The sequence below is a fragment of the Condylura cristata genome, unplaced genomic scaffold (genome assembly GCF_000260355.1).
Source record: "Condylura cristata isolate star-nosed mole 26May11 unplaced genomic scaffold, ConCri1.0 scaffold00003, whole genome shotgun sequence".
NCBI classification, from domain to species: Eukaryota; Metazoa; Chordata; class Mammalia; order Eulipotyphla; family Talpidae; genus Condylura; species Condylura cristata.
Window position 1 is genome coordinate 67568256 of NW_004567104.1, and position 25202 is coordinate 67593457.

General features: G+C 44.3%; 1 protein-coding gene across 1 annotated transcript in view; it reads right to left on the reverse strand.

Moving 5' to 3' along the window:
* Window positions 1-251: 251 nt before the first annotated feature.
* The window catches only part of APP (amyloid beta (A4) precursor protein), a 193128-nt gene continuing 168177 nt past the window's right edge, over window positions 252-25202 (reverse strand). The window contains exons 18-21 of the mRNA XM_012730693.1: window positions 21511-21564; window positions 15669-15769; window positions 13006-13152; window positions 252-1417 (exon numbers count right to left, since the gene is read on the reverse strand). Of these exons, the coding sequence (XP_012586147.1) occupies window positions 1316-1417; window positions 13006-13152; window positions 15669-15769; window positions 21511-21564 (404 nt within the window). The 3' untranslated portion in view covers window positions 252-1315. The remainder of the gene's footprint in view (window positions 1418-13005; window positions 13153-15668; window positions 15770-21510; window positions 21565-25202) is intronic.

Sequence of the window (25202 nt, forward strand, 5' to 3'; positions counted from 1 at the left end):
TCTGCACAGTGAGACAAAAAGGAAGAAACAGGGCCATGAAATGCTTCTGAGTGAAACTGCGTTGGGTCGAGGAAGCAGGGGATGCTGGGAGGCGGCTTGGGAAGCCCGAGCGGCCTTACCTGCTTATTCAGACTTGTCACTGAGCAGGTTGGTGTGGATGGGATGGGAGGTTACCTGGAAGGTTCCTCTCCAGTCTTCAGACGAGCTAGTCAGCCAAAAGTTGTTACCATGGAATCATTCACACACGATGGTGCTCCTCCAAGAATGTGTTTATTTATATGAAAACACCATTTTATACAAAGTGAAGTCAAAACTTAAAGGGCTTGTCCAGGCATGCCTTCTCCAGTTCCTTACGTTGTCTCTTCCCCTTTCATCTTTTGGTATCATAAATAAAATATTTATGACAGTCATTTGAATAGCCTATAGTCATCTTTCAAAGAAAACTCTTGCCCAGGGTTATTTTATTTAATTTATTTATGTAACACAGTGTAGAAAGCTATCGCGGCCAGAAGCAATGATTCTGTACAATCATCCTGCAGAAAATTTTGGGGGAGAATTCTTAGTAATTTGAGACCAGCAGAGCGCCCCTCCCCCCACCCCCCACCAGTAAAAGTGCTGACAATGAACAGGGATTCTCTTCTTTATCAAAGATCCGAAGATACATGGAAAAAAAGTTTTGAATCTCAATGCCTAATGTGTGCACATAAAACAGGCACAAAGAAATACATGTGTATCCTCATAATTCCTATATCACAAATAGAGCAGAAGCTGCAATCTGTACAACAAAATGCAGTCGTGGGGGAAAAAACCTCTAAATTATTTGGAGTAATTAAAAAGGTTGAATTTTAAAATGCATAGTGATCAGGAAAAGAATACTTAGGCAAGAGAAGCAGCTAAACTCCCATATCCACACGAAGCACTCCCATCGATTCTTAAAGCATTTTTCAAGTAGGACTTCATTGGGTCACAAACCACAAGAATAATATACAACTGGCTAAGTGGCTACGTGATAAATAATCAGGAGAGTCTATTCATGCACTAGTTTGATACAGCTAAGTTCTTTACAGTACACAAAACCCATTAATAATGTAGTGTAGAGACCAAAATGTAAAGAGAGAGAAGACATTACTGATTTGTATATTAATTCAAGTTCAGGCATCTACTTGTGTTATAGCACAGCTGTCAAAAGGCGATATAACGAGTAAATAATAAAACAGAAGGGTTTGTTTCTTTCCACGTTATTTTAGAAATGAACACCGATGGGTAGTGAAGCAACGGTTTGGCCGTCCAACTTCAGAGGCTGCTGTGGCGTCGTCTAGTTCTGCATCTGTTCGAAGAACTTGTAAGTTGGATTTTCATAGCCATTCTGCTGCATCTTGGAGAGGTGGCGCTCCTCTGGGGTCACGGCAGCGTCAACCTGAAAAGCAAGGGTGAGGCCCAGTGAGTTAAAAAAATAAGCAGTCTGTGCTGGAGGGAATGCACACTGGTCCAACCACTAAAGAAAGCGGGAGGTTTCTCAAACTGCGGAAAATGGCATGGCCACATGACCCAGCAATTCCACTCGGTATTTATGCAAGGACACAGAAACATTAATTCAGAAGGCTACCTGTACCCCTATTTACAATAGGTAAGCTATGGAAGCAACCCAAATGCCCCAAAATAATGAACTGGATCAAGAAGATGTGGTAGATATACACAATGGAGTATGACTCAGCAATCAAAATGATAAAAACGCATGTCCTCTGCAGCAACATGGATGGAGCTGGATGGGATCATGCTTAATGAAATAAGACCAAAAGAAAAATACTGGTCTCACTGATAGGAGTGTTAGGGATCAGGAAAAAAAAAAAGGTAAATGTAATACAGTAAAAACAAAAACTAACAACTATAAACCAGAGTGGGGTAGGGAATTGGATCAAAACGGGTGGGAAGAACACAAGGGACTATGATGATGGTACACTGGTGAGTTGGTGGTGGGAATTCCACGGGGTTTACAACCGAGATGAAGAATTATGTAAAAAAAAAAAAAAAAAAGCATAAAAAGCGCAGCTGTCAAGAGTGCTCTTCCTTCCTCACTTTACATCTGAGCTTTGGCCATGGGGTATGCAGTGCTCCACCGAGCCACCAGGTGGCGCTTAAAACCCTGCTCTGCGGGTTCTGGTTTGCAGGGCCTGCTTCCTGCAAAGCAGCTTTAACTGGACACCCTTGGAGTGTTTTTCTTCACTCTTGATTGGGAGGAGAAAAGAAAAAAAAAAAAAAAAAGGACAAAAAGCCACAATGGCAGGCTTCTTCACTGTAAAGACTAGTGGTAAGCTAGACAAAGTCCAAAAGTATCACGGAGAGAGATTTGCAAGGTATACTGGAGGACCCTCAAATCACTGCTGGAAATCTGCCCTTGCTTATTTTTATTTGTCTATTTTTACTAAATGTAAGTTGCTGGAGAGAGGTCTGAGAATTGTCTAAGGGAAAAAATACATGTGTCATATCTCAAAGAGGCCATTATTTGGCACAGAAAAGAAAAAGAAAAAAATACAGCAGCAAGGACATGAACTTCGAGATGGTAGAATCTTGCGTGAAGGTGCTATAGAAGTCCAGCTAGAGGCTGAAAAACAGAGCCTCTCTGTAGATACATGTGCTTTATCTCTGGGCTCAGGCCAGCTGTTGGAAGTTGTGTTTTTCTGACAGGACACAGCGGTTGGCATTTCCCCCCGCCCTTCTTCATAGGGGAGGGTGTGCAGGGCCCTGTGATGTTGTTCATGGCTGTTCAAGTGTCTGGTTTATTTGCTGTACCTCTCACTGTGCACTGAAGAGGAAACACTTAACTCTTGGCTGAATGAATGAAAGCTTAGTTTATTTAAATTTCTTTTTCTTCCACAGGATAGAAACAAGTAACTATTAATCAGAGTCTCTCTGCAGGGGAGAGGGAGGAAGAGGGATCAGAACAGGGCAGGGAATGTGTTCTTACACAAGGGACGAGGTGATGGTGCACAGGTGAAATGGTGGTAGGAATTTTGTGGAGAACTATACTTGAGAGGAGAAAGCATGCAATGTACAAAAATAAAGAATGATTTAAGATATATGTAAAATATAATACAAAAAAGACCTAAAAAAGATGAAGAGAATTAGAAGAGCATGAAATTTCACCATGATGGAGAAGCAGGTTTTCTAAAGGAAAGATGTGCTGTCCAGAAGATGGTTTTTCCTTCAGAGCGGTAGTTTCTACTCAGTACATGAAAATGGGCTTGGCCACATCATTTCCAGGAGAACATGGCAGGGAGAAAACCAGAGTGTTGCCAATAACATTCAGTTCCTAGAGCAGCCGACTGGCGTACCATGACCTCATACAGTGCCCTCCAGGGTGGGAAAAAAATACCACAGAACAAGTGTGTCTGTGCTAAGGCGCCATGTTGAGTGGGAAGTCTGAGGAGCCATGACAGACTCTGCTAGTGAACACATAATTTAGAGGAAAAGACTGGGTAGCGCTATGGAAACTAGTATGGACATTCTGCAGAAATTGAAGCAGAACTCCATGGGACCTAGCAATTCCAATTCAGGACATTCATCTGAAGGAACAAAATCACTATCTCAGGACAACAGCTGCACCCTCATGTTCACCACCATATTATTCACGGTAGCCATAATGTGGAAACAACTTAAGTGTGCGTAGATGGATGAATGGATAAAGAAAATGGGGATGGGGGGGGGTATATAAAGGGAATATTATTCAGTCATAAAAAGGAAATCCAGCTCTTTTTGACAATATGGGTAGAACTTGAGCGTAGTACACTAAGTCAACTATGCCAGGGATATATATTGCATGATGTAAATGTGAATTGTTTTTAAAAACAGCCCCAAAGCTCATAGATCCAGAGACCAGATCAGTGGCTGTCAGAGGTTGGATGGTGGGCAAAATGGGTGAAGGCAGCCAAGATATACCCTTCCAGTGAAGATGATAAATAAAGTTCTGGGAATATCATTACAACATGATGACAACAGCTAATACTACTACTATAATGTATATTTCAACATCGCTAAGAGAGCAAATCTTCAAAGTTCTCATCCCAAGAAGAAAAACTGTAACTAATGACATGATGGACGTCAGCTTTACTCTGAAGACCAGCTTACAATGTATGTTGAGCAGATCCTCATGCTATCTGCCTAGAATTAATACAATAGTAAATGTCACCTATTATCTCAATAAAATGGGGCTTTATCTGAAGAAACAAGACCTGAAGAGCAGGCAGAAGGGGCCAAGCAGAGACAGAGTGCTGGATGCCTGGACAGCTCACCAGCCAACCGGCAGCCCACTCTGCCTATGCGGTTGATGCGGGCCTTTAGTGAGGAGAGAAATCATCCGGTTGCCACGTGTCCGCTGCTCTTGATGCATGCAGAAGGCTGCTAAGTGTAACCTGAGTCCCCTTTGGTTATTGTGTAGACCCCACCTTATAGACTGGCTGACTCATTTTAGTCTGGGTCTGACGTGGAATTGCCATCCAGCTAATGCCAATACAGTTGGAGCAAGAAGGTGCAGGACACCTCATGCTGTTAAGTTCTGCACCCCGAGTCTCAAGTTCCACCCAGAAGGACAGAGTTGCCTGCCTCTTATCCACTCTCGTCAGAGCTGCTGCTCTCTCCTGCAGTGAGTGCTCGGATTCTTCTAGGGACAAGCGCGGGCGTTTCCCTGTAGAATGTCACAATGAGCGCCGGCTGAGGCAGCCCTCTGAGGACACTGCTGAGCGGATCGGCACAGATGTTTTCCCCATCGCTTTCCCTCCCTTTGATCTGCATAGTTGTCAACAAATGAGGTCACTTTGCCTTAATTGGTAATTGTGTGATCAGCCACGGAGTTGTAAGTTCAAGGGCACCAGGGCAGATCAGCACCAGTAAGGAGAGATGACGCCGCTCTCCAGCCAGGCAGCCTCCTCCCAGCAGAGTGCCACTCAGACGTGGGCATCGCTTTGCTCTGGGCCACCTCTTCTCTGACATTTCAAAGAATGTTGAATTAAAAAAATCCTGCTTAGGAAAGCAAGCACAAACTCATGTTTCTGAGTGAAGGGAAATAAAACCCACAGTGCAGCTTGATTATTAGAATATTAGACTTGTATCTTTTCCAGGAGCCACATCAACCCTCACTGGCTGTTAACTGTCGTCCGCATTCATCAAGAGCAGGCGACACCTGGCACTGACTGATTTATCTCCTCGTCAAAGGCCAAAATCGTCTGTGTAGGAGAGGAGACTGCCGGGAATGCCAGGTGGAGGCTGGTGTGCAATCCCGTCTCGCGTCTGCTCTTGGCTGCTGCTCATTCTTATCATGCTTGGCTGCAGAGAGGGCAGCAAATTGATCACCACACTTCGGTGAGCTACTGTGGCCCTCAGACCGCAGGGGGGGCGATTATCTTTACAAACTGGCACTCAAGGAGTGTGGATTATGGTAGTTGAGCCCCAATCTTTTTTTTTTTTTTTTTTAGATTTATTTATTTATTCATTCATATACAGCTGGGGTACAGGCCAGAGGTGCGGAGGGTGAGAGGATTCACCAGAGACAGAGTGGGGAGCAGAACAGGCAGATCCACGAAGTACACTGCTGAGGGGAGCAGCGGGCGGGTCAGGAGAGGTCTGTCTCCCCATGTGGATCTCCTCCGGGGCAGGCGGGGATCGAACTCATGCAGAAGTGGCTTAAGCTTCTTAGTGCAGTGCTTTAACCTGCTGCGCCACCAGGGAGGGCCCGAGCCCCAAATCTTTTTTAAAAAGATTTATTTATGATGCAGACAAGAACTGGGGTATAGGCCAGAGGCACGGGGGTGCTGGGGGTGGCGTGAGAAAATTCAGTAGAGACAGTGGGGAGCAGAATAGGCGGATCTAATGAAGTCCACTGCTAAGGGGAGCAGCGGGGGGGTCAGAAGTCTGCTGCGCCATGTGGGTCAGCTCCCTGACTGGGGATTGAACTCGTGCTGCAGTGGCTGTGGACAGCTTCATAGCGCTGCGCTTTAACCTGTTGTGCCACAGATTCCCCAAAGCTAGAACACTGAGCACTCATGTCCGACCACTGAGGATGCGGGGGCCCTTTCCCTCAAGCTTGGTTCTGTGCTCACAGCTGAGCTTCGGCACCGGTGGGGCCGCCAAGCATTGATTACGACACCCTCAGCCACAGGGTCTCTCATGTACCTTCGCAGTCATCACCCTTTGGAAGCGGGGTGGAGCTGGACTAGGGGTGAGCAAGCTGGAGACAATGACAGAACAGTGACAAGAGGGGCAGAATCTCCATCCACCCAGCAGGCAAAAGCATGTCACTTGCTGAGAGATCACTTCAGAATAGTCCCTCTGGGCCCTCCCTGGTGGCGCAACAGGTCAAAGTGCAACACTGTAAAGCCCTCTGCAGCAACTGCAGCACGAATTCGATCCCCGTCCAGGGAGCTGATCCACACAGCGCAGCAGACCCCTCCTGACTACTGCCTGCTGCTCCCCTCAGCAGTGGACTTCATTAGATCTGCCTCTTCTGCTTCCCTCTCTCTCTCTGGTGAATTCTCTCACTCTCCGTGCCTCTGGCCTGTACGCCAGTTCTTGTGTGCATCAATAAATAAATCTTTTTTAAAAACAAGACTAGTCCCTATGCAGGCTTTTTGGGTCGAGTGGCAGCACAAGCTGATCTGACGTCTTCCCTGGGGTGCTTTGTCTTCGTGAGTGGCCCTGGGGGTCCCGGCGCTACTTCCTGGCTCATTTTCAGCTGGCGACGGCTGCAATACACACTGCTGGGAGCTGTGGATCAGACCGATCCACCGTATCTGAAAACAGCCTTGAGTAGAATTCTCCAGTGCTCTGGCTCAGGTCTCCTTCCTTCCCTCATCTCTTTGACGTTCATCCTCTGGAGACATTTATTCCTCCCAACACCCAGAGGAGTTTACGGCTCAACTATCTGACTAGCGGTAAATCTGTTCGGCTCTCCTTAGCTTCGGGTTCTTCCTCCTGTTGTCGCTGTGCTGCTACTTTAGGCTGTGGAGAGGCGGGAAGCACCACCTGTCAACTTTATGATAGCGAGTCAGCACGTATGTGGGTGGGAGTAGGGGGTGGGGTGAGGGGGGGTCCCTGATGCGCTGAGTCAGAAAAACAGAATCTTGGCCCCTACGATTTTTCCAAGTCAGGTCATCGAGTAAAGGAGGATAAGAAAATGGAGTGTACATAATCACCACAGAGTGTACCCACATCAAAGGGGCTAGCGATAGGGGAAGAAAATGAAAGCACAGCCACAGCAGCGAGATCGCTTATTGACAGAAACGAGGGCTTTTTGGTTCTCTTTCTCATCTTGCAAGATGGCAGTAAAAGCCGAGGCGGCGGCTAAAAAGAAAGCGGACGCTGGTGGTGGCCAAAAGCCCTGAGAAGGGAAGGCGCCCCGCCCCCCGCAGCTGAAACCCATCCTTGTGGGAGGGATGGGCAGACTCCTGATCTGCTGTGCAGCCAGAGGCCAAGTAGTGAGGAGATACTGAGCAGCTCAATCCAGGATTGAGAAGGAAAAGGAACTTCTTGCCACTGTCAAAAAACCAGTTCGGGGGGACAAGGATGGTGGTGCCTGAGTTGTTACATTCACACAACAGCGGTGGGGCCATGGCCCGTGGCCTTCAGCCAGCCCTAAGACTGTGGGCTGCGTCACTCCCGGCACCGTCCTGCCTGGCCTTGCCAGGCATCACAGAGGCATGAGGGTGATTTGCTTGAAGCACCTGGCAGTGACTGCTACTTGGCACTGGGTTCCTCCTTCAGGTGAGCTCTGGCACACAGGACACCAGAAATGTGTCATCGCTTCCTCCACTAAAATTGATATCAGTAGTGTGAAGACCCTAAAACATCTCGCTGAGCTGACTTCAGGCAGCAGCTGCATAACCAGACATCAGGCAGGCGAGCTCTTTGCCAGCGGAGGAGAAATCAGATGACAGCCAGTCAGGCTGATGGGGAGGCTGTGAGCTCACAGAGGTCTGCTCTCCCCGGTGGAATTTACCCCCAAGGATTGGTGCTCTACCCTTCCCACAAAGAACCGAATTAGTGACCCATTAAAAAAAATGAACAATGAAATTTCAAGCTAGCATTTCTCCTTCCAAGTGATGGCAGAGTTGGTTTCCTGCACCACTGTGTACACCTTGCTTTTCCTCATGTGACTCCAGCTCTCCGTTAGCAGTTCAACTCTGTCTACTGCCATGCTAACGCATTCCTCTTGCAGGCTCTCACACTCCTTTGCCATCCTTTGGGATCACTTTTGACACCGTCTTTCCCCTGGACAGCCAGTTGCTTTTTCTCTGAACACTTTGAGCCACACGCAGACGGGAGCCCCTCACTTCTCGCTCCTGCTTCCCCTTTAACCTGACCACTCTTCCCAGTTACTCACAACACCCACATGAGCAAGCATTAGAGACCTGCATGGATGGGGCAACTTCCTGTGAATAAAAGCATCCCCCAGGATGCTTGTTTAGGGTCCCCAGTTCTACCAACAGGAAAAGCCCTACATAGTAGCTTCACAAATATCTAAACAAGAACGTCTGCTTTAATTTAGATCATCAATGAGATGGCTGCGGGGTGACTTCTGACATTCTGGTTATCAGCTAGGTCTCCACCTGCTGTGACATCTATGTCAATACTCAGTGCCAAAGGATACCAATGTAGGAAAATCCCAGCTGCTACTAAAAGCTCCGGAGTCACTGGGAACCTTAGCCACTAGCCATGGAGGGCGTTTGGGAGGAAGCATGACCAAGGGTTAGTATGTTCCAGCCTGCCACGGTGTGAGGTCAGCTGTCTCCTCGGCAAAGTGTAGGTAAAGCCTGACAGAGTCAATCTCTGGCTGAGCCATTAAATCACTATTTATTGCTTATGATGTTGCAAACAGAGAATAGAAAGTGCTTAATTGCAACAGCTAACAACCCCATTGGTAAAAATACTAGGGTCACGTTCATTCCGGCATCTCTGCAGGCATCTTGCACTTTCAGACTTCTGGGAGACCAGTCTTCTCATTGTGATTTCTTCTTGAGGCATCGATGTTGTAAAGTATAGTTGTAGTCTGTCCTGATAGGTCAGGCTGCAAAGAGTCATTTATTTTTGCTTCTTGGTGCTGTGAGGCTGTTCCTAAAAGGAGCAAGTTGAGAGAGCTGGAAGGAAGTCTGTGTGTGCTTGCACCTGAGAGGCTGCTAACACAGGAGAACATTCTGCGAGAGTCACTCCCATTCAGGGTCGATTCTGGAGTTCTCTGAACAGCTTTCTCTCTTTTCACCTGGGCTACATGAGAAACTCAGGTGCCTGGTTGGGTTACAGTTCTTTGTGCCCAAAATCGATCACCCTGCTAGATTGGCACCTCTTTGGGGGTGAGGGTGGTGAGCACCGTGGATGAGTTTCTGTTTCATGCCGCTGTCCACACAAACTCAAGAGAGGGTGGCGTATCAAAGGGAGACAAGCAGAGGCTTCCAGAGAGAAAAGAAGGGATTCCGGTTTGCAGCAACATCTTGAAGGAAGGAGGTGAGAGGAAACAAACTCATTCTTCTGGTCTCTGGCTGCTCTCAAACTCACAAAATGATTATCCACAGGAAGAAATGATCAATTTTCTCTAATTTTCCTTCTTTCCAGGAAGACCTTTGGCTTAAAATTTAATTTATTTTTTTTCCCTTCAGAATCTGTGTCAATATGTCAACTTCTTCTCTGACATTCCAAAATCCAAGGAGACTTTTCTTGGTAACTAACTGATCTAGGCCTCTGTAAAAAGGCATCAAAGGCAAGCATTTATCTTGGAGACTAGAGAGATCACTTTCTACCCACCCTGAGGTTTGCTTAGACAGATAACTAAAAGCAGCAGGATAAATATTCTACACCAGTGATTCTCAAGCCCAACGGCAGGTCTGATTTAGCTGGGAAATTTTTAAACACTCAGATTTCCAGTGTCCCATCTGAAAAGTCTGTTTCTGTAGGCCTGTGGTAGGGCCTGAAGATGTGTCCTTCTAATAAAAGAACCTGGTAAGGCTCATGCCCGTGCAAGGCAGGAAGCAGTGGTGACAGCCTTGTGTTCCTGCAGTGTCCTGGGCTATGTATGTCATGTCCTCATGTCCTGTCCAAATTTGGATGTTGAAGCCTTTACCCTAGTACCTCACAGATGGCTGCATTCGGAGACAGCATCTTTAAAGAGGTGATTAGAGCCCTCCCTGGTGGTGCAGCGGGTTAAAGCACAGCACAAAGAAGCTTAAGCCACTTCCGCATGAGTTCGATCCCGCCTGCCCCGGAGGAGATCCACATGGCAAGGCAGACCTCTCCTGACCCGCCCGCTGTCCCCATCAGCAGTGTACTTCGTCGATCTGTCTGTTCTGCACCCCACTCTGTCTCTGGTGAATCTTCTCACCCTCTGCACCTCTGGCCTGTACCCCAGTTCTGTACGAATAAATAAATAAATCTTTAAAAAAAAAAGTGATTAAAGTTAAGCAAGGTCACTAGAGTGGACCCGCCCCAATACAACTGCTGTCTTTATGAGGTCAGGCCACAGACATGCACGCCGGGAGACAAAGCAAAGGCACAGAGAGGCCATCATGGACAGTCAAGGGAGAGGCCTCTGAGGAAGCGAACCGCTGCCATCAAACAGCAAGCTGCTGCAACTGTGAGAAAGTTAATTTCCACTTAAGAGACTATGTATGATGGTCAAACAGACTCTGGGCCGGTGGCACCAAAGTGGGCACTTTATTAAAAAATCAGCTGCCTCTGGGGTGGGGATGAGGCAATGCTGTGGTGGGGGATCATGGGTGCTCCAGTAGCGGCGTGGATGTTACCTCAATAGGAAAGAATACAACTAAACAAAGAAGCAAGCTGTTCATCAAACCAAGGTAGTTGAAATACACCACTGTATTATGAAGACATTTTTATTTGCCTGGGCATGGAATTAAAATAAAAACAAATTGGGTAGAAATGGGATACATTAGCAGTGTATAATAACACCTCAGCAGCTTCAGAGGACAAAGGTCAGAAACGTGATGACAAAGAGCAATACCACCCCCACTCCCCCTTTCAATGACGTCACTACTCGTGTAACGTGCTCATGCGCTAGCTGGTCGGCCATTCAGGCTCTTTATGCTGCTACCTGTTCCCTGTATCTCATTCACTTCACTGCTCTTTATCAGACACACACATACCACCGTGGGCCCAGGAAATAAGACTGAAAGCTCAGCAGCTCCTGTAAACAAGTTGACTGTGGAGATTTTAAGTGCTGAACACAATGAGGTTTCCGGCTTTGCCACACATTTAATTTATTTAAACAGTTCCTGCGTTCCCAGAATCAAGATGCCTTGGGGCATATTTCCCTGGGGTTAGTAAAATATCCAAATTTTTCTCTGGTGGAAAAGCATGGGTAGGATATGGGGACACCTGGAGCCTGATCTTGGCTTGAGTGAATGAATATTCACTCTTCTGGGTCCCTTTTGTTATCTATAAAGTGAGACAGATTAGAGACTCCTATGCTTAGTAAAATCAGGAGAAAGGGACAAAAAGACAAACATATGATTTCACTCAGATATGGTTCATGAAGAAGAAAATGAATGAACTGAAAAAAAAAAAAAGAAAACACTCAAACAAACCAAAAATAAAATAAAATTTTCAATTATGACCAAATTAGTGCTTACTAGAAGGAAAAGGGGGTAGTGAGGGTAACCTGATAAAAGGGGTGGCGTAGGACAGAAGTGACTTCTAGTGGTGAATTTTGTACTGTGTAATACAGACATTGAAGTATAATGACACACACCTGGGCCCTCCCTGGTGGCGCAGCAGGTTAAAGCACAGCACTAAGAAACTGAAGCCACTTCCACATGAGTTCGATCCCCGCCTGCCCCGGAGGTGACCACATGGCATGGCAGACCTCTCCTGACCCGCCCGCTGCTCCCCTCAGCAGTGTACTTCGTCCATCTGCCTGTTCTGCTCCCTGCTCTGTCTCTGGTGAATCCTCTCACCCTACACATCTCTGGCCTGTACCCCAGTTCTGTATGAATAAATAAATATTAAAAAAAAAAAGAAGTATAATGACAAACACCTGAAAATTTTATCATGCCATAATAGGTATTTGATCAAAAATGATTTCAATAAACAAACTTAAAATTAGATCCATTTGAGTGACAGAGATGTCTGACAAAATACTCCTCAGGATGGAGTCATTCATATTCTCTAAGTTTCCGACCAGTTACACAGACTGGAGGGCCCTGACCCAACCGCCACCAAAATAGTATTTTAAATGCATCAAAGAAACATATATGGAAGTTTTATCTTAATTTTTGCTATTTCATGCCATGGGTTTAGGGAATTCTACCTGACACTTTGTCTGCTTGGCGAGCACAGCACAGGTCAGCCCCTGGGGATGGTCTCCAGGAAGCATAACTGTGCCTGTCACCTGGCGGGTCCTCCCTCTGCCTGCAGTGTGATGACACAAGAACCTTGGAACTAAACTACTTCAGGCGGATACGTGGGAACAGGTGTGACAACTTTGGTATCCTCGTCCCTTCTGCTCAACCCTTGGTATCCTACGATTTTCTGTGGAATATTAGATGTGAGATTCTTTACTGAAAACTTGTATTTTTTTACTATGACCTGGTTTTAGTTAGAGGTCAGATGAAGTCAAATTCCAGTCAGAAATGCCTTCATGTCATTTTTGAAAAAGCCGCCCCCCGCTTCCCTTTTCCTTCCTAACTTCTGCTGATTTGGTTTGTTTCTGGCTGACCTGTCTGAGGGTCTCATGGATGTTTTAAGTACGTGTTTAGTATTATTTTGATATTTCAATACAAATTATAAGAAGTTGAGGCAGCAGCACACAGCCTGGTGCCTTGATCATAGTAGTGATGGGGCAATGAATAAAAACCAAAGCAAGGAAATACCTGCATCTTGAGCACCATTCAGGAATCTGGTTTTTCCCCTACAGAGGAGATCCTACGATGATCCCTAGTCTAACACCAAAGCAAGAATTTCCCCGTCATCTTTAATTCCACTGGCAGACATACAGCCACGTTTACCTACCTCCACCACGCCGTGATGGATGGACGTGTATTGTTTCTTCTTCAGCATAACCAAGGTGATGACAATCACTGTTGCTATGACAACACCGCCCACCATGAGTCCAATGATCGCCCCTTTATTGGAACCCACATCTTCTGCAAAGAACACCTTGAAAACAAAGCAAGAGACAGGATTACATTGGCGGTAGACATGAGTTTGAGGATGTGACAAGTATGAGCATCCAGCTTGTGCTTCCAGAGTTTGGTGCTCCCTGAAAACTAATCATACATTCTACTTACTAAGAGTGGCTAGAGAGTGAGGTACATGTGGATTCTCCAGTTCTACTAAAAACTTTCCTCCCCACATGCACCTAGAAAACCAAAACAGAAGCCTTCAAGGACCTGAAAGTCTTTGACGGCAGGTACATTTGGTGTGAGCCGGGAAGATGATTCTTGAAACTAGCAAAGCTGAAGACAGTGACCTTGATGACCAAAAGAGCCAGCACTTCCCCAGTCCCAGGGTTAAAGCTGGGAGACCTGACATATGACAATTAAGTCTTAGGATTTGTTCAAACCCAACAACCCAGTTCCTTACAGGGCCATTTGTGAGACCCTTTAAGGAACAAGAACAATAAATCTGAAACAAGAGTTCACAGACAACATTTTGTTACCTACTTTTAGCCACAAGATTCAGTGGGGCACTAATTAACCTTGAGAAGAATAATGCTTCAAAGACAGCATTTCAAAGGAAGAAGAAGCAGACAACAAGGAAAGAATTTTAATAGTCACCTATAAAACATGTTTTCTTACTATGCTGTGTCCAGAAACCCAACAATGCTGTTTTGTTCTTGTTGTTTATTTGGATTAAACATAAAGAATTGAGAAAAGGGGAAAGAGGATATATACTCAGAGTGATCAACTTTCTATACCATAGATTGTTTATAAAAACAAATCATTATTTTTCAATATCCACTTAAACATAATTATAAAAATACTTCTACCAACTTGCTATGTAAGATGATCTTGTAAGAGATCAAGCAAAAGATGACATACTGCTAAACACATACCACTCTTGTTATATAGACCAATGAGAGCATTTCCCCTAAATATTCTTTTCATATAATCATGATGCTAAATGACCAATTTTCATTATTAACACCGACATCCCAACAATCCAAAGAAACAACATAAAATACAGCAAGTCACGCACATTTCCAAATTACTCTTGTTCCCTTTGCAAGCTAAACTGGGAATGGTTCATAACTGTTCCCCCTTTTAAACAAATATGCTCACTCAACATATTTATAAAAAGCAAATCATTAATTAACTAATGATACCAGGGTGAAGTAATCAGAAATAAATGCAAGTCCACATATCCTCTTACATTTTTAAGCAAATACTGTAATTTTGTAATATTCATTGCACTAATTATAGTACATTATCTTCAGGAGAGGGAGCTGATTCTCCTAATTGCTGCTGTCTCCATCAGTCACTGCCAACTTACGGAGCTGCTGTAAGTGCAAACATGGGCTTTCATGACACTGGAACCAGAGAGTGTAATCTGCACATCCATCTTCAGCTCTGAGCCCCCCAGCACCCACTTTTTGGCGATCCCTATGTTTTGAACCTCTTTGCTTTCAGTCACTGAATCTATAATAATTGATACTGGATTAAGTTGCTAAAAGCCATGCTTCAAAAAACCTAAATGTGCTTTTACATAACAAAGACAGAAGTCAAAATGCACATCGGAGCCTTAGATCAATTTTTTATTTGTTCCTATTACTGAGAGAAAAAGAAAAATAGGCCTAAGTAATACTTCAAATGCATTTTTTGGAGTTTAATACTTGAATTTAAACATTTATGACTACTAGAAAGCTAGTTTCTCTTGAAAGGGAAACACACACACACACACACGCCTGAGGGCTATATTACTCCTCAAGTATTATGATTGCTATAAGAATTTTATTGCATTTTTTTTGTTCACTGAATATGAAGTAAAAAGATCTTTATTAATTTAACCCCCTTACTGTGCTTACTGATAAGATGGAAGGAACTTTCATGTAAAGCAGGATTGGATTTATCTGAATCCTCTGGTATGGGATTTATAGAAGGACTAGAAATGCCTGCAAAGGAGGCAGTAGCTATTTTTGATTTACTCTAATTCTAACATTTGGGGAAAGGGGGGATTTTGTCTGAAAGGTTGTTAGATTTGGTTTTGTTTTTGTCTGCTTGATTAAGTCTTTTATTGACAGCAATGTGAATCTTGCTTACTTCTTGCCTCTACTCACTGTGTAGAGTCCCAAAGAATCTTCCATGGTGGGAGATCTTATAAGGGAATTGGGGAGGGGTGGTAGGAAGGGTTAAGCAGGATAGACAAAGCAGTACAGGGAACAATCACAGGGTGAACTTAAGCAAAAGCCATAAAAACCATTTGTGAAACCAAGTAGCTTTGCAGGTGCTTGAGACTGTGCACTCTAACAAGCCTACTATACACCTGATTTCCTAGAACACAGACTGGAAATTAAGGATAGCTGCCTTCTAGCTATAAACAATCCATAGTCTTTCTTCCCCTCTACATTTTCATGACATTTCCGTAGGCAAGTATTTGATTTTTATTTCTATCTTTTCCTCCATTGGATTTCTGGCATAGGATAGATAAGGGTTAATAGGTATCATTGTACGTACTAATTTTTGGTGATGAACTTCATATCCTGAGTCATGTCGGAACTCTGCGTCCATCTTCACTTCAGAGATCTCTTCAGTCTTGATATTGGTCAGCCCTGAACCTGTGTGATACCACAAGCATTAGATCATAATTAAAAGAAGCAAAGCAGCCAATTCATGTTTTCCACATACAATGACATTGCAACATAAAGACTAGCACAAACTTCTTCCTAGGCCTAATGTCAGAAGAAAACAGATTAATGACTTTAAGAAAAGTGACACCCTGTATTTAAATTCTTAACTACTAGCTATTTTAAACAAAATGAAATTAAAGATTAAAAGAAATCTGAAGCTAAGGCTTCTACTGCCTTAAACACATGCTATAATTTTTTTTTTTTTAAAAGAGGGAAAAACAGAAGCTAAACGCTGGTTAACTTGGCAAGGAACTGATCCTAGAATATGCTGGCGTGATTTAAGGGCTTATTATTTAGCCTATTATATGTCTTTTCCCATGTGTTCCCCTTCCTTCAGAAAAAATAATAAAAGACTTTAAAAACGAGAATTAATTACCTGGCAGAACAAAACTGCTACTTTGGGGCCTTGTTCTAATTACAAATAAATTATGTTCATGTATCTATGCAGGGAAGCATTGTAAAAATCCTATCATTGATTCAGTTAAGTGATTCAGTTATAGATACCGAATGTAATTGGTTCATCAGTTGGATAAAGAGCTAAACTGCATAATATCTGAAAGTGCTTCTTTGGGTCCAACAGAATTTATAACTTGCGACCTCTTCTCTATTCATTGCTATAGGATTCTGACAGTAATCAATGCAATGAATTTCACTTTTCAAGTAATAATTGGAAGCTGGAAAACAAAATGCCAAGTCATTTTTTAAATCAAAAAGACTGAAAGTACAAAGCATGTTTTCATGTTGTAGCATTTGAATATCAAAAGTCAGAATTTTAGGATGAAAAGGGCTTTAAAGATCATCTCCTTTGCAGTCTTCCCACTCAGGGACCAACGCAGAGCAGCTGACACAACAGAGGAATAGATCAGTTTGCCTGCATCCTCAGACAGCTTTATCTGCTAGAACAACCTTTCTTACATTAAGTCAAAATCAGATTCTCTATGACCTATTGCTCTGAGCTGGCAAAGCATTTATTTCTATACGCCAGTCTTGAGAGACCCGATGCCCAAGGAAAGGCATCCAGTTATTGCTAATGCGTCTCTTACTTAGGCTTAACAGCACTGGTTCTTCAGCTCCTGGGGGACCTAATTTCTCATTCTTCATCTAGTCATTCTAACAATCTCGTCTACATGGTGTTGTGAATCTTGTCATGCTTCTCGCTGACACTCAAAAGCACACTATCCACATGATGTGTCAGTCTAACGATATGCAAAGAGCAAAGGAGGAGAGCTTGACAAGACCTAGGGACTCCATACAGGCTACGACGTATCATTGGTTTCCTGTCCAAATGCTCAAGAAGCTTTCACTTAATAACTTGTCTGGAAATGGACCCAAGATCAAGGTTGAGTTACACCTGGCATGTACATGATGACGCTATCTTACAATATAGTTTTTGTTTCTTACAATATAGTTTTCTTATCTTAGTCTTCCCAGATCATTGCCTGTGCTTGAGTTCTACAAAGATCAAAGGGTGAGACTATGATTTACTCTCAAGTTTTCCTTACTCACAGATAATTTTTTTTCTCAAGGAAATGTTGGTATACAGTACTGGATATGATATAAGGGTACAGGTTCATATATCACACCCTTCTGTTTTCTTAGCTTTGTAATTCATTTGGACACGGGTAGAAAAGTTTGGTAGACTTAAATAAGTGGATACTCCTTGGCTCAAGAAGAGGGACTTAACACCCTCCCCTTTGTGTGGATAGGATGCAGTGGATTTCTTCTAATGGGTAGAATATATGCTAGTGATGGAGGGTGACTTCTGAGACTAAGTCCTAAGAGGTACGCAGCACATCCTTCTTCTGTACCACTGAAGAAAGGTCGACTGAAGGCCAGCCGCCATACTGTGAGGACACTCAAGCTGCCATACTGTGAGGACACTCAAGCTGCTCTACAGAAAGACTTGCATAGTGAGGAGCTGTGATCTCCAGCCATGAGGGAGTGAGGGACTCCTCCACCCAGAGCCAGGTGAGTGAGCACTCTGGAAACACACTCCTAACAGTTCCAGCCAAGCTTCAAGTACTCACACTCCTAAGGATCTGGCTGGGGATTTGCAACCTCATGGGAGGCCTTAAACTAGAACCACCCAGCTAAAGCATGTTCAGAATCCTGGGCATGACAGTCAACTTATGTAAATGTGTGTTGCTGTTTTAAGTTGCTAAGTTATGTGGTTGTTGGTTACGCAACAATAGGTAACCCATACTAGGGACTACAGCTTTCTTTTCTCATCTGGGTCTACTTTGGGCAGCGGGAAGTACAATGTATGTGGGATAGTCTTCCTCTTTAATTTCTGAACTATGTTTCTTACCGATTCTTCCAGAACCCCTTCCCTGTCCTGAGGACGGCAGGACTCTAGTCTTATTTTTTTGCTTTGAATGACTAGTATCTTCTCATTAGTCTTAACTCATCTAATCTTCTGGACACTCATTTTTAGCTGGCTGTCATACTAAGTCTTTTTATTTCTTATGCATTGAGGATTTTTCCCTTTAGACAGGCCCATGAAAACCTGAGATTCCTGTAGAAATATGGTGCTTCATAGCATGGCTATCAAAATATATTTTTGAGTTTTTAAGAAACTTCTCAAATAGTCTTTACTTTTAGATTTGTGCGATTAAATAATTACATCAAAAAAATTAAGTGTGAATTAGCCAAAACGTATGAGTCCAGACTGTTTCTGAAATGACACTGAGAATATTTTTAATGATTTAAGAAAAAAAATTCAAATTTATGGAACAAACCAGAACAATGGATAATTAATTATAGCTCAAGAGTTTGCAAGACTCTCAGCAGAAAGACTCCTGGCTAGTTAGTTCATCTTGATAGAGAGTGTGCACTTAGTGGAAGACTTTCTATACATTTAAGTTATACACAGGAAAACATCAGGGATAATGAGCTGATTTTACATGTAATGAAATATGAGAGGGAGGTTTCAACAAATTGTGGGAACCTCTGTTTACAGGCTCCCCATTTTCTAAACATTGCTGTTTCATCCTGAAGGGTGGGGACTCTGGTCCCCTATGTCACTCCCAGCAGTGACAGTGCTGAAGAAGAAGCGAGGTATAGCCTCCAAGAAACTCTCTCATGTCTTTGAGGTCAAGGACTTGGTTTTCTTTCTGAGCACTGGAGAAGGATGGTAATAAATTACAGTGGAAAGGATAGCTTTCACCCCCCCATGAAGAGCCTGCTAATGTATTTTTTCTTTCTTCTGGTCAAAAGGCAAGCTGTCCTTGAGGGTCTATTATTCTCTGGAAACTAGCCAGGGGTGGGGAGTAGATGGAACAGCTACTAAGCCCAGCAATCCACATTATGTTCTAGAAGTTACACTACCCAGGCTGTCGAGATACAGAAATCAAGGAGAAGCCATTTTCCTGTGGTGATTATGCAAAAATGTTCCCTTTCCTTGTTTCAGTGTCAAAAGGGGTGGTTCAAAAACAATGCCATCCCTTGAGTGACAGGCCATGACCATCCTGGGAAGGGTTCTAAGTTTGGAAAGTCTGAAGATAGCACTTGGCACGTCACACTCAAGTGCGTATCTCAGAAAGTGTGATGAGGAGGAACTAAAACCAGGGATACAAAAATAGTGGGAGACAGGTCCGAACGATCAGCAGTCACTCCAGGCACAAAGATAAGAGAGTATGTCTTAATGCAGGGACCTAGCACATATAGCCATTCATAAACATTGTTAGCTAGAATTTTCCTCATTCATATCTGATCATTTTTTCCCATTGCAAGTCTTATTCTATTGGGGAAACCCAAGGCTTTGAATAGGTTCCAAATCCCCCGGAGCCTGTCTGAGAGCTCCTCTCCAGAAAGGGCGCTGGTTAACACTGTCCTTAGCTGGTGCTCCATTCGCTCACATCGCAGACATTCTGATTTGTGTTTTATGTTGCTTTGTATTTCCCCACCTTTTCAACGGCATCTGCCTTTCTAAATACACAAGGTATGTCCCTTTATAATACTAGAGGCTCCTTACATCCCTGAGAGCAGGGAGCTTATCAGTTAATTTCTTTCTACCATCCACTGCACATAGTACATCAGTCTTCAGGAAGTAGCAGAATAAAATATTACTATTGTTTCAACAAAGACTTTCAGCAAATTCTCTTCCCAGCTATATATTCTCCAGCTCTTTTCCTTAAAACAATCTTTTCGCTTAATAATGTCTGGAGGTCTTTTCTTGATAGGTTTTTTTTTTAAAGGAGAATAAATGGATGCTGGTGATAACACCTTCTCCCAGATATTTCACATGGAAGATATCGGCCCCGCTTGGCTAATGTTGGAGCTTAATGATTTTGGTTGAATGGGCACTTCTAAATCCCATTTCATGGTTACAGATAAAAGGCAGTTCTTTCCTTCAAAATAAAGAAGCAGCACCATGGGGAAAAGGCCCAAGGCAAATGACCAAACTGAGCGGTCGTGGCTGTAGAACAGAATTGACCTGCGGCCCTGCACCCCTCCAGTGCCTGAGAAGGAAAGGGTGTCAGCTCCCAGCGTACTTGAAATACACTTGTAGGACATTGGCAATAGGAAGACATTAGCAGGTCTGAGTGGTGTCTGACTCACTATAATTTAAGTTCTTCTGAAAAGCCCTGCAGAGAGAGATTCATAAAACCAAGAATATCAGCTGTCCAGACATGTCACTCCACGGTCTCCGCTGTCCTGTTAATCACAGTGCAGAGGCAGGAGGACACCAAAGCAGACTGTGTGTCCCTGGTGACGGCCCGAGCTGTACCCTCCTCGGGAGAGCAGACTCTGCTGCCGGCCCAGGGGCTACAGAATGAACCTGGGACCTTGCGTGCTGTCACTGCTAGTGATGTTAACCCCTCGATGACTGTAGAGCGCACTATGGGGATGAAGGAAATATGGGACTGTGTTTAGGTATACGCATGTATGTGTATGTCATTACTGTTGACATAGTATATCATATAATACAATCATATATAATATTATCTCAAGAACAGATATATAATTATTGTTGTTGAGCTGGCAAAATTCTATTTGTCAGCTCAGTATCTTTGCTTCTCCTTTTGCAGGAAAATGCTGGTTGTAAAAAAAGAAGTGCTATTTTGGTCTTAATGGGCATTTAAGTAATATGAAAAATGAAAGACGTACAATTTTATCACATTCTTCGTGGTGTCATGCCCTTCTCATGGACAGAACTATAGACGACCCACAAAAGTCCATATTTCTGGATTGTAAAATACTCCAAGTGTGACATTTTTGGCAAGCCATGTCGACTTGAGGAACTGAACAAAGTCTGAGGCCCAGTTTGCTTAGAAAAGGACCCCCGACAGCAAACAAGAAAGGAAGGGAGAGGGGTTCACAACAGGGACGCCCCCGCCCCCTCCAGATACAGTCTGCATCTCTGTGGGTGTCCATTTTTGAGGACAAACAGGTTCCCTACAATCCTCTCAACTTGGGAAAGAACCCCCCCACCCCAAGTTGGAAGGCTTTCGTTTTATTTTCAAAAGGAAAGTTGAGAAAGAAAAAAAAAAAAAGATGACTTCATTAGGAACTTGAGAAATGAGGTGCCAGGAAAAGCAAAGGAGAACTTTTTGGAAAAACCGTTGGTTTTGCTCCCTGCTTCTCCACATCTGCATCACTGAAGGAAGGGGCCATGGCGTGCGGAAGCTCAAGGGCGAGGTGCTGAGAGGGAGCGAACCCGGAGATACCTGGTCGCGTGGTCAGTCCTCGGTCGGCTGCAGGACGGGCGTCCACGGGCTCAACTGGCGCAGGAAGCAAGAGGCGCAGGAAGCAAACAAGACAAATAGAGAGTGAGTTGTGGCTCCTGAACACAGAGCAGGGAAAGCCCGTGCGGTCACAAGTGCTAAGAAGGAGCAGCTGGAGGGAGCCCTGAGGGTTAGTCCTGAGCTCCACGGGCGGGGCACCGCCTGGTAGACTCATTGCCGTGGTGTGCCAGGCTTCTTTTTGTCTAGTAACAGCGCTCACCAGCACCCCAGAAGAGCCAAGAAGAGGGGGTGGGGAGTATGGGTTTTCTCTCAGCTAGTTTAGGATAGCTCCCTGGCTGTTGATTAAAAATAAAATGTATTCGGGCCCTCCTTGGTGGTGCAGTGGGTTAAGGCGCAGCACAATAAGATAGCCATAGCTGCTTCAGTGCGAGTCCCATCCCTGGCCAGGAGGTGACCACATGGCGCCGCAGACCTCTCCGGACACAGTTGCTGCTCCCCTCAGCAGTGTACTTCATCCATCTGCCTATTCTGTGCCCCACTCTGTCTTTGGTGAATCCTCCCACTGCCCCTGTACTTCTGGTCTGCACCCCAGTTCTGTGTGCATAAATAAATAAATCTTTAAAAAAATATATTCTATGCACCTGGCAGAAAATCTTAGATCTCTTCTTTCATAACTGCTCAAGCTTATCTTATTTTTCAGTTAATTAGCTATAAAAGGACACTGTTCAATTCCCTGGGGAAACACAAATAGGAATTTATCAGGAAGGTTTCACCCCATAATCTGCCACATTGAGTGAATCACATTTGTCCCTAGATCAAGGGCAGAAGAGATAAAATCAGAAACTCTCCCCCCTGTCCCCAAACATGTATTTAAAGGCTGGCTTCTATCTGACAGATGGAATACAATTGAAGCGGGTGACATTTGAGTGTTTCCTTTTATATTTGTGGACTTTCATGGTTTTTTCTTTGTGTGTATTCTGGGTGGGCGCCAAAGGAAACAGCGTGGCACAATTACGGTTCACTGTTGTTCCAGGATCTGGCATCTGCAAAGCGCTTCCACTCTCAGAAGTTATTTCCTTGAACTCACACTAGCCTCACAGATAAAGGCAGGGGAGAAACGATGTCTAGGACTCACACAGGGACACAGGGTAAGAGAAGCCTCAGGAGAGGAAAGGGCCCTTTGGAAGCTCTGGGCTGTGTAAAAGGAAGACGGGAAAGAAAAGCTGGGACCCCCAGGACCCCAGACAGCATTCTGAGGCCTACGGCACCCCCACCCAAGGCATGTCGTAAATCCCAGTTGACCACCCGTGCCTGAGAGCAGGGGTGTTGTGGGGAAAGAAAGTGGCCGCCGGCCAAGCGTTCAGGGGAAATAGTTTCTGAGGAAACTCAGGCGTCTCTCTGGATGAAGTCAAAGAGTACTGGTCCTTCAGGGAGGGGTCCTGGAAACCCAGCAGTGACAGTGGCAGTGACGTGGGGCAAAGGACCGGGTCTGAGTTTTCCTTCATGGAAAAAGTAGAAAGATGAGTATTCCTATGTCCTCACAACAGCGAGGAGTAGGTCATTTTTGCAATCTGTTTCAGAAACTCTCACCTAGTTGAAAATGGCACTCACGAACTATTCCGTTTCTGCACGAGCCTGCAGCAGCAATGGCTGTGAGGGTGGCTAATGCCTTGTACCTTGTTCACGAATCAGAAAAACATCTCAAACACATCGAAGAATAAGGCTTCCCATCTGCATCTGGAATGTCTTTCTTACTCCTTGCAATACGGTTAACTGAAGGATTACTGTGCTTAGTGAGAATTTCCTATCCATAAAGGTCCAAATCGTGCTTCAGTGAAAAAGGACATTTCAAAGCACATTCAGAGATCGAGAGGAACTTTAAGTGGTGAGCACAGACACTGAGAGTTACAGCCGCAGAAACCATGTTTGACTTGGGCAAGCACTTGGATGAATGCTTTAAGTTTGGGCTGAAGAGTTGGAGTCCAGCCCAGGACCTACTTCGGTGCTGCTACGTATTTCCTTTGACCTTGGGCAAGTTGTGGTCTTTGGAGCTGAGGTTTGACACCGGGAAACAGGATTGTCTATGGTTCACATGCGCTCACCAATGTAAAAACATTAGATGTGATAAAGTGATATTCCAGGGTACACTTCTGAAAAAGCATCATATGTGTACAGAAAAAAATGGCTGAAAGAACCCCCCGACCCATTGTATTATTATTTGAAAAAAGCGATAAAAGCTTCTGGAACTTTCTAGGAAGATAAAACTAGATTTAGTGACTTACGCCCTACTCTGCTTTAACATTTGAGGCTGGCTTCCAGTAATGCTTGTGATCAGAGATCAGGCATCTGTAAGTTTTTTTCCCCAATTATAACACGATAGGAATATGCAAAATGGAATACATATCAAAAACGCAAAACTGTGTGTTATTTCCCTATCTACTGCATAAATGTCCTCATTTTTCAAATGAGCCATCACTCACATAACCAGAAAATAACGTATGCTGTGTTCAAGACATTTTACATGGCTATTTAGCAAATTAATAATAAACAGATCACCTTAAGTAGTTAAAACATAACATAAGCGGAAATGTGTGTGTGCCCTGCCTTTAGCAGCTTTGAATAAAATCCTTCCCTGCAATAGGTGAGAAAGTGAATAACATAAGACATACCTCCTTCTGCGTTTGTTAGTCCTTGAAAGCAGTCCAAATAGAAGCTCAGTGATGCCTAGTACAACCTTTGCACCAGCCTAAGGTGACATCAGCACCACATGAAACCACGTTTACACACAGATAATACAGGACTGGATTATAGGGCTCATGAAGGGTGTGATTTAATCTCAATCTCACCATTTAAATGGATTTGCTCATTGCTTCTTTTATAGCTAAGTAAAAATATACCAGAGGCAAGTTCTCTGTAAACAGTCTTACAAGACCTGCTGTGCCTCTTTAAGAATATGGACCCGGGCCCTCCCTGGTGGCGCCGCGGGTTAAAGCACAGCACTAACAAGCTAAAGCCACTTCAGCATGAGTTCGATCCCTGGCCGGGAGGTGATCCACATGGTGAGGCAGACCTCTCCTGACCCACCCACTGCTCCCCTCGGCAGTATACTTCGTCAATTGGCCAGTTTTGCTCCCCACTCAGTCTCTGGTGAGTCCGCTCACCGCCCCTACACCTCTGGCTTGTACCCCAGTTCTGTATGTATAAATAAATAAATAAATCTTAAAAAAAAAAATATGGATCTGTGGTGAATGTCTTACACCCAGGAAAGCTGTGGGCCACAGAGACCTTCTGGCAGTGACAGCACCATTGATCTTTGTGGCCGGCCTGCTTGTAGCCGTGAAAACGGAGACGCCAACACTATTGCTTTCATGCAGACGATCTCACAACACGGGAGCCACAGGTCTAGAAGCAATGGCTTCATTTTGGTTTAATTCGGTTTAAATATTTAGGATTAAAAAAATTATTTTCTCATACGGTGGCTAACCAGTGTTTGATATCCCTCCTTAGATTTAGTCCCCTTAGGGTCAAAACAGTGGAGGGAAGGGCCCTCCCTGGTGGCACAGCGGGTTAAAGCACAGCACTAAGAAGCTTAAGCCACTTCCGCAGCATGAGTTCCACCCCTGCCTGCCCCGGAGGAGATCCACGTGGCGAGGCAGACCTCTCCTGGCCCGCCC